Genomic DNA, 10,613 nt, shown 5'->3' with positions numbered 1-10,613 from the left:
CCTTGCTGTGCACTGCCTACCTCCTAGCCTACCTAGGTGACCCAATGGGAGTGGACCCCTTGTTTATTGCTCATGACCCTATCACTACCCTTAAAGATGACCTCACTCACTACCCTGCCCCCTCACCTATGCCCAATAAATACAGATAGTTCTGGACGTTTGGGGCCTTGCCTGTCTCCACTTACAGGTGGCGTGGCCCCCCTGAGCCCAGCTGCACTTTCTTTGTCCTTTTGTGCCCTGTCTCTTTATTTCTCAGATCATGTGCCTCAGCACAGTGATGGGGACACCCCACGACCCAGTGGGGCTCTGGCCCTACAGTTAAACAAATGCTTTGGATATGCATTTTGGTATAAGAAATATTAATAATTAGTATTACCCGTGTGCCATGAGAGGAACTGACTAATTAGTAAACTAGACAACTCACAATACCCACCAGGAAATGCACATTGATTTCTCCTATTAAATTTTAGAGGATGTTGTTACCAGGATAGTTATTAAATTGAGATGAAAACCAAGCTGAAAATGAAACTATGTAACTGATCAGTTTACTGTTAAAGGCATATTTAGATACTCAAATAAAATAATTTATACCAGATAAACTTTTTCCGTCTGCAAGGAAAGTTAGTTTAGTTTGTGTCTCCCAGGCAAAATGATCAAACTCTAAATAAAGCAGCATTTGAAAGTAAGTGATAACTGTATATAATTCCATATATGCATAAAATGGCCCCTGTGATTAAAAAAAAAAAAGATAAATCATTGCAAGTAAGGTACCTCTTGTGGGTAAAATATGAATCATGAAATCATTGGTCAATAAAGTTATTAAACCATTCTCAGAAATATTAGACAGGAATAGAAATCAAGATCCATTTGTAAAAACAAAAAGTAATAGGAAAAATTTAATAAGATGGCTAGCTAGTGCAGTGATAAAAGAATTTTTTTTTTTTAATTAGCTGAACTTGCCACTGAAATCAGCATCGTTAGATGCTCTGAAATCAGGACTGACAGTGTTTCCAGCCATTATGGCAATTTGAGCTCATCAATGAACACTTATGAACAAAACAAACTCATGTTTTATTATACAAAAAATAATCGTTTCTTGATTCAGAACCCATATACCTGATGGACTCTCTATCTTGTGTCAAGAAGCTAGGAATTCTCAACTGAGACAGTAAATAACATGTTATAGCATTACAATGCCTTACAGATTGTACATTGCATATAATGTAATTAAATATGTAAAATACAATGACTTTATGATCCCAAGCCTTATCCCTTACTAGTTGGGAGAACTTCAGCAAGTTCTCTAAATTATAGCTTATGCATCTGTAAAATGGAGCTAAGAATACCTTAGTATTGGTGGTTTTAAAATAAGTCCTCTAATCCAAGCACTTTGGAGGCCAAGGCGGGCAGATCACCTGAGGTCAGGAGTTCAAGACCAGCCTGACCAACATGGTGAAACCTCGTCTTTATATTAATTTTAAAAAATAATAATAATAAGTCCTCAAGGCCAGGCATGGTGGCTAACGCCTGTAATCCCAGCACTTTGGGAGGCCGAGGCAGGTGGATCACCTGAGGTCAGGGGTTCAAGACCAGCCCGACCAACATGGTGAAACCCTGTCTCTATTTTAAAAGAAAAGAAAAGAAGTCTTCAAATTCTTTGACACTCTTTCCCATCAAAAGATGGAAACTTATTCTCTTCCCTTTAAACATGGGCCAGGCTTAGTCATTCACTTGTAAGGAACTGAAGGCAAGACTGGTGCAGTGGCTCATGCCTGTAATCCCAGCACTTAGGGAGGCCGAGGAGTGCAGATCACCTGAAGTCAGGAGTTCGAGACCAGCCTGGCCACATGGTGAAACTCCATCTCTACTAACAAAAATTAGCCGGGTATGGCAGCAGGCACCTATAATCCCAGCTACTCAGGAGGCTGAGGCAGGAGAATCACTTGAACCCAGGAGGCAAAGGTTGCAGTGACCTTGGTCACACCACTGCACTCCAGCCTATGTGACTGAGTGAGACTCAATGTCAGAAAAAACAAACAAAACAAAAAAAGAAAAACATGGTCCAAAAATAAAGTGAGTTTATTTTTGGGTGTGACTATGAAACTCTTTGCTGAGACCTCAGAAAGTCTACAAGGTGTTGCTTCATAGGCCCTTTCAAGCAGACAAAAGGCCTGGCATTTTGTTTGTTTGTTTGCTTTTTCCTTCTTTATTTTTTTTCAACACACCATTGCTGGCTTGAAAGGCCTACAAATCTCAAGGGTGTCATTGGACCACAGCTTTAGGAGGAGAGAGAGAAGGGCTAGAGGAGATTTATTGGTATGGATTTTGCTTAACAGGGTTAGTTGTAAATTGATTAACAAGAGGATTTTATATATATATATTTAAAAGAATTAGAATTAAACTGAAAGGGACATTCAGGCCTTTGGATTCCAGACTTCTAACAGCAGGAAGCAGTCTAAAAAGACTGTCACTCAGCTGCAAACATGGGCTACTTTTTTTTTTTTTTTTTTTTGGAGACAGAGTTTCATTCTTATTGCCCAGGCTGGAGTGCAATGGCATCGTCTCGGCTCACTGCAACCTCCACGTCCTGGGTACAAGCAATTCTGCCTCATCCTCCCAAGTAGCTGGGATTACAGGCATGTGCCACCATGTTGGCTAATTTTGTATTTTTAGTAGAGACAAGAGTTCTCCATGTTGATAAGGCTGGTCTCGAACTCCTGACCTCAGGTGATCTGCAACATGGGCTACTTTTAATGGAAAAGGAAGAATGGCTCTCAAAGTTGGATAGAGAGCCCAGTGGTTGGAACCAAAAGCACGGTGGACAACTTCCAGGTGTAGGACCGAGCCCCATCAAGAAACTGGCAACATAATCCACAGCTGGATATCAGAATCCCTGTGTGCCAGTGGTATGTGCTTCACTTTCCCGACTTTTTGAACAGAAGCATCTACAGCGATGATCCTGTGCTTGTTCCACTATTGTACAATATGTTGGATGCAGCGGGCAGATAGGCAGCTTGTCTTGATTCACGGGTCTTCAGGTGGAGAGGAACTGTACTGCGAAGCTCTACTCCAGGAACAGCACCCAAGGAGCCCCAGCCACTCCTGCGCCTGATTTACACGTCAAGATCATGAACCTTGAGCCCAAGCCTGACGCTACAAGTGATACAATGTTTAAAGGGTTTAGGGTGGAGGAGTGAGTCTATTTTGCCTGTAGGGGAAAATGCAGGTAATGTATGTCCAGTGGGTAAATTGTGATGGTTTTAAAATATGTCCACAAATTCTATGATATTCTTCTCAGCAAAAGGTAGGGGCTAATTCCCCTTCCCTTGAATCGTGGCTGGCCTCACTGACTTAATTTTAACCAATAGAATATGGCAGAAGTGATCCTGTGTGATTTCTCCAATGAGGTCACCAACGGGGACACAGCTTTTGCCTTCTTCTTCTTTCTGGAGATGTTTATCTTTGGAACCCAGCCAGCACTGCGTGAAGAGGCCAAGGAGCTCCAGGGAAAGGTCATGTGGAGGTGCTCTGGTCATAACCCGTGCTGAGCCCCCAGCATCAACCTGCAGACCTGTAGGTAAGTGAGATTTCAGATGATGCCAGCCCCCAGCCTCAAGTCACCCCTTCTCTCAGCAAGTTTTAAGTATACAATACCACATCATTAACTGGAGTTGTAGGACTTTCTCCTTAGATCAGCTGAAAACCGAGTTCTTGTCACACCGCCATGAGCGATTAGGCTCACAGACAATCTGGAGAATGAGAAAAATGGAATTTATTAGGCAAAAAGGGAAAAAAAGGTAGAGGGGTGGGAGACAGGAACTCTCAGCAGAGTGAGAGTCCTGCTAGCTGGTTTTCCAGCGTCGCAGATGGAATTCCAGGTTCCACCCTGGAATAGGAGAGTCCAGGCTCCTCCTTGCTGCAAACGGAGTGAACTTTAGGAGGCTCCACCCCAGTGTGCACCCTTGGGCTTTCTCAGAGTCACCATGTTGCATATCAGTACTTGTCTTATTTTAGAAAAATCAGTTTTGAAAGCCCCGTAGCAAGAAGAAAAATGGTAATATATTGTAGGCTATCATTCTGTGAAATGGCTGTATATGCAAAGTTGCTCCCAAATGCTGAAGAACAAAAGAAGGTGGCCGACAAATCCAGTGTCGGGAAAGGATGTTTCATCAGGGAACTTACAGACAGAAGGGTGGTCTTGGGCAGCAGCAAGACAGGTAGATCTCTGCACTGTTACTCCCCAGACCCAAGGCTGATGGGGAAGGGGTATACCTGCTCCAGCAAGACAATGAAAGGCAACTCTCCAGAACAGACAAGAAGGCTGTGTGTCATATCCTATAATTTGTGTGTTAACATCAAGGTTGACATGTTCTTACACTAAGGACAGCAAATAAAGTAGGAATCAGGAGACATTCACGGGCCTGGGGCTAATCAGACGTCAGGCTGACAGGTTAGCATCCGAGAGGGAGCCACGTTTGTCTCCACAGTTATAATGCCAGAATCAAATGGTTACACCTGTAAATAAGTGCAGAAGAGAAACAGAGGGATTAGATGGAGGGAGGAATGATTTTTTCTTCCATTACCCAAATTTTCTGTAATATTTTTACTTCAGTAATCCAAGGAAACGCATATATTTTAAAATTTTTATCGTACATTCCCAGTCTAAATCGAGTTGTGTCTTTTCACGGACCTCCCTTCCTGTTAAATCAGGTAAAGTGGCTTGGAAGAGGAGCAGGGACAAAGCGGCATCCTATTTCTTGGAGCTTGGGGATCAACAGAGGGCTCACTCTAGAACCCAGATTGCCTACCTTCCCAGCTGATGCCCAATTCCTCACCCTGTAACCCCCCAATACTAGTTAGTTCTCACCTATATAAACTGAGTATTAGATCCAGTGCCACATTAAATGTGCATTATTTGTGTAAGCAGAAGTCACAGCTGTCTGAGCTTAGAGGCGATATCATCCAGTAGTTGGAGGAGTTGGTCAAAATACATGGGTTGGATACCTACCTCCACCGAGTATTGACTGAGGGCTTGGCAGATGTAATTAAGGGCTTCAAGATGAGATCATTCTGGATCAGGTGGGCCCTAAATCCAACAAGTGTCCTTTTAAGAGAGGAAGACATGACAGAGAGCAGGAGGTCATGTGAGGACAGAAGCAGAGATTCACAAGCCAAGGAATGCCCGGGGCCACCGGAAGCTGGAAGAAGCAAGGAACACATTCTCCCTTAGAGCCCCAGAGGGAGCCCAGCCCCACCTACCCCTTGATTTGAGTTCTGGCCTCTAGAACTCTGAAAGAATAAATTTTGTTGGATCAAGTCACCCAGTTTGAGGATGTTTGCAACAATTCTGGGAAACTAATATGATGGATGGGTCTCACAAGCCTAACCCTGGATGAAAAAAATCCAAGTTAGAGAAAACAAGGACACCATCTCAACAGCGTTTCAGAAACATGAAACCCATAGGTTGTACTGTTTAGGAATACATGTGTATTGACAAAAGCGTAACAAAACAAATGGGAATGATGAACACCAAATTTAGAGAAGTGGAAACTGTAAAGAATCCAAAGAAATGCATATATTTTAAAATTTTTATTGTGCATTCCCAGTCCCAACCCAGTTACATCTTTTCACTGACCTCCCTTCCTGTTAAATCAGGTAAAGTGGCTTGGAAAAGGAGCAGGGATGAAGTGGCATCCTATTTCTTGGAGCTTGGGGATCAACAGAGGGTTCACTCTAGAACCCAGATTGCCTACATTGTACTACCTATACGTTGTACTGTTTAGGAATACATGGATCGCCGGGTGCAGTGGCTCACGCCTGTAATCCCAGCACTTTGGGAGGCTGAGGTGGGTGGATCACGAGGTCAAAAGATCGAGACCACCCTGGTCAACATGGTGAAACCCCGTCTCTACTAAAAATACAAAAAATTAGCTGGGCATGGTGGCGTGTGCCTGTAATCCCAGCTACTCAGGAGGCTGGGGCAGGAGAATTGCCTGAACCCAGGAGGCGGAGGTTGCTGTGAGCCGAGATCACGCCATTGCACTCCAGCCTGGGTAACATGAGCGAAACTCCGTCTCAAAAAAAAAATAAAGGAATACATGAGTACTGACAAAAGCATAATGAAACAAAAGTGATGAACACCAAATTTAGAGAAGTGGAAACTGTAAAGGCAAGGAAGGGACTACAGTGTGGGGAGTGGGGGGGTCACAAAGCAAAGGCTTCACCTGTGTGGATAGTAATGCATTTCCCAAGCTGGGTGGTAGAGTGAAGGAGGATGGGTATCATAGGTTTACACCTTAGTGTATGTCTTAACTATTTCATTATAATACAATTTAAAAGGGAAGAAATGAAAAAGGACAAAAAGGAAGGTTGACAGCACCTTGAGGATGGGGGAGCTTCTTTCTTGGATAAACATATGACCTTTCAAGGTCAGAACAGGATGATTTGGTGCATATCTAGCTCCTGATACTAAGCAGGTGAAACTCACTTTGTTAATATTTAGTGTACTGCTGCTGCTTATAAATAATTCCAACAGTAACCTTTCATTGGAAAAACACCTGTACAGTGCCAACTCTGATTACTCCCTGTGGATACTGCTTAGCTAAAAATTAATATATCATACTTTCTAGAATGACAGAATGTGGGTTGAAATAAGAGAAAACAGTAATTTATAAGATGGAGTCATTACTGGAGGATCCAGGTACTATTTACTGACTTTTTTCTTTATTCTCAAGTCAACAAAATTATCGAGTCCACATTTGCAGAGTCTTTTATTGGCCTTAATCTTAGGTTGTCTATCAAAAACAATACTGCTGTGGATTAATAAACATCACAAACCCATAATAAACTGCACGGGCCCCTAGTCCTCCTAGGTAATACACGAGCTAAGCTGAAGACCATAAAAGTGGGCTGTCGTGCGCTTGCTACCTCGGCGTGGCTGAGGATGCCTGCTGGCTGCACTACCTGTAATATCCACGAGGTGGCAGCAACACCACGGCCGCCAGCCCGGGACCTCCAAGGGCGACTGAGGCTGCACAGTTGACGTCCTCATCACCAACTGGGCGGTCCTGGTTTCAAAACCAGATCTGGTTGTTTTCTTTGAGAGCTAGGAGTTAGACAAACACTGTGATTATTTTCAATGAAAAATTATTCATGCCAATCATACAACCATAATTCGATCTCTGGTATAAGCAACCTTCTCTTTCCTTTTTAAAAATTTTTTTGAATATTAGGTGGTGAAATCCTGCATTACTTTAAAAACATGCCCAGGCCAAACGACAGAGACTCTAAAAAGATCAGCGGTTGCCAGGGGTTGGGGAGGAGGGAGATGAATTGGTGGAGCATGAAGGATTTTTAAGGCAGTGAAAATACTCTGTATTATAATATAATGAGTTCTATGTTGTTATACATTTGTCCAGACACATAGAATGTACACCACAAAGAGTGAACACCTATAATCCCAGCACTTGGGACTAAGGTAAACTGTGGACTTTGGGTAATGAGGTAACAAATGTACCCTCTGGGGGATGTTGATAATGAGGGAGGCAGTGCACACGCAGGGCAGGGGTGGGGATATGGGAAAACTCTGTACCTTCTACTCAATTTTGCTGTAAACATAAAACTGCCTTAAAAAGATAAAATCTTTTAAAAATGCCTTTCCCAAAAGTGTGCTAGGTATGTCAACATTTCTAAAATAAAGACAATTATGTAGCAAAAATATACTGAAAATCTATGTCTACAATATTCAAAGAGAAACAGTCTTCCAAATAATTAGCATTTTATAAAGGATAGAACCATTTACAGCAGGAAAATCACAACTGGATCCTGCCATCTCTTCTTGTTGGGCATTATTGCTAAAATTCAGAATCAGCTGAGAAATGGCACATCAAGGCTGTGTCTTACTGCGCCATATCTGGAAGCTCTGAACCTTGACAGCCTGACTTCCAAAGGATAATTATATGGTGGCCTTCAGAAATTTTCTCAGCAGATGCTGCCTAATTTTCTGTCTCATTTTGTGGAATCCAGGGTGTCTCTTCTGTACAACGAACTTAGTAATACCACTCCTACTGACCTATGGGTTACTGTGAGACTCAAATGGAATCTAGATTCTCAATAAATATTTGTTCAATAAATGATGAGAAGACTTTAAAAATTGTACTTTTATAGACTACCAAAAACACATAATCCCCCTAGAATTTTGTAACTGTGATATAATGAGAAATATGTATTTGTTCTATCTCCAGGTACTGGCACAGAGCTTCTAAAACCCTTGGAATTTTCCAAGTGATGGGGTGAGAGGAGTGTCTTTTGTTCTTCATGATAAGCATTTCAGCCACACCTGAGTCCACCCTAATGGTAGGCCTCAGGTCCACCACACCTGAGTCCACCTTAGAGGATGGGGCTGGTTGCCAGAGGAACCCACCATGTGATTAGAGGGTTGGAACTTTCAGTCCCACTCCCAGACCTCTGGGGAGGGAAGAGGAGGGGATGGTATTGAGTTCAGTCACAAATGGCCAATGATTTAATCAATCATGACTATGTAGCAAAGTCTCCATAACCATTCTGGATGATGGGGTTCAGAGAGCTTCCGGGTTGAATATATCCATGTGCTAGGAGGGTGGTGCACCCCAGACTCTATAGGAATAGAAGTTTCTGCATTCAGGATCCTTCATGACCTCCCCCAGGTACCTCTTCATCTGGCTGTTCATTTGTTCTTCACTATATCCTTTGTAATACACTGGCAATAGTAGAGTGTTTCCCTAAATTTTGTGTGCCGGCGAGGTATTGGGAAGTGGTTGACTCCTGGGTTGGTAAGAAGACTTTACCGACAACTGTATAGGTTTGAAAAAAGAAAGAAAGTTAAAAAGAATGAACACTGCAGAAGAGTGCAGCGGGGCATCTCAGCAAGAGGACTGAGCACACCCCACAGTGGATTTTTTTTCTTAGGAGTATTTATGGACTTTAAGACGAGAGCTGAAGGGTAATTTGGGCCATATTAGCCTTGTAGATCATGATAAATGATGACATTTGTAGACATTTTGGTGCCTTCATGTCAGCAAGTGTTGCACACAGTGAATTTCGGCATGGCATTCTGCAGATGCATAGAAATTCTAGTTACTTATAAATTTTAAGTTGAAAAAAGGACTGGAATCAGAAGCTGACTTTAGATACTAGGAAGTTTAATTACTTCAAAATTCCCCCAGATCTGGAGTTTTGCCTGTTTGATGGTCACCAGGTGGTCTTTGCTCCCTTCTAAGTTCCTCAGATAAGGAGTTTTTGTCTTCCGGGCTTGTTCAATGATCACCAGCTGAGTTTCACTCTCCTCGCTGTGAGCTGCTAGGCGAATTATCAAACCTAAGCGGGACACGGAAGCCTGATTTGTAGCCAAGTCAGACAGAAGCGTGAGTCACCCGGGGACCCACGACTTGCAATTGGCATCTGAAGTTGTAAGTGGGCAGTTTTGTGGGACTGGGTACTTAACCTGTGGGGTTTGTGTGAACTCCTGGCAGTTAGTGTCAGAACTGAATTAAATCATAAGATACAAAGTTGGTGTCAGAGAGTTGGAAAATTTGTTAGCATAGGAAAAAAATGCATTTGGTGTCAGAAGTCTCATCAGAAATATTTTTTTCCTTTAGTAATTACAAATACTGTAGGAAGATTTTCAAAAATGAACGAACTGTGAATATCCTTCCAACCATTTTGGAATGCAGTTCTCAACTCTGGGAAGGTTTTTTTTTTTTTTTTTAGACATAAGGTTTCTTTCTTTTTTTCTTTTTAGTTTCATTCTGTTGCTCTGGAGTGCAATGGCACGATCTCAGCTCACTGCAACCTCCGTCTCTTGAGTTCAAGCAATTCTCATGCCTCGGCCTCTTAAGTAGTTGGAATTACAGGCACCCACCACCACACCAGCTAATTTTTGTATTTTTAGTAGAGACAGGATTTCACCATGTTGGCAAGGATGGTCTCAATCTCCTGACCTTGTGATGCACCTGCCTCAGCCTCCCAAAGTGCTGGGATTACAGGCATGAGCCACCACACGCAGCCGTAGGAAGGTTTTTTTTTTTTTTTTTTTTTTTTTTGAGATGGAGTCTAGCTCTATTGCCAAGCTGGAGAGCAGTGGCACGATCTCGGTTTACTGCAACCTCCACCTCCTGGGTTCAAGTGGTTCTCCTGCCTCGGCCTCCCAAGTAGCTGGGATTACAGAAGCTGCCACAATGCCTAGCTAATTTTTATATTTTTAGTAGTGACAGGGTTTCACCATACTGGCCAGGATGGTCTCGATTTCTTGACCTCGTGATCCGCCCGCCTCGGCCTCCCAGAGTGCTGGGATTACAGGTGTGAGCCACTGTGCCCGGCCAGTTTTTAAATGTCCCAGTTCTCAGGTTTTTTTTTTTTTTTTTTTTTTTTGCCAGCCAGCAGGGGAGAAGCATCCATTGTTTTGTTGGTGTTTGGTTGGTGGTTGAAGCTCCCCTAGCGATGGTAACATGCAGCCAGGATTGACAGGGAAGTTACCATCATTGAATATTGGCTGTCATTCGGTCAGTTAGTAGAAATGCGTTACTAGTTGGAAAAAAAAACTGTGTGGCTGGAAATACAGGCTGTGTCTTGATCAC

General features: G+C 42.8%; 1 protein-coding gene across 1 annotated transcript in view; it reads left to right on the top strand.

The window, feature by feature from the left end:
• Nucleotides 1–6,943: 6,943 nt before the first annotated feature.
• Nucleotides 6,944–10,613, top strand: part of LOC135273582 (obscurin-like) — a 49,808-nt gene continuing 46,138 nt past the window's right edge. The window contains 1 exon segment of the mRNA XM_064372771.1: nucleotides 6,944–7,037. Within this exon segment, the coding sequence (XP_064228841.1) occupies nucleotides 6,944–7,037 (94 nt within the window).

The sequence above is a fragment of the Aotus nancymaae genome, unplaced genomic scaffold (assembly GCF_030222135.1).
Source record: "Aotus nancymaae isolate 86718 unplaced genomic scaffold, 86718_ANA_hifiasm-v0.15.2.pri h1tg000008l, whole genome shotgun sequence".
Classification (NCBI taxonomy): Eukaryota; Metazoa; Chordata; class Mammalia; order Primates; family Aotidae; genus Aotus; species Aotus nancymaae.
Note: the sequence above shows the minus strand (reverse complement) of the source record. Positions and strands in the feature narration are given on the sequence as shown.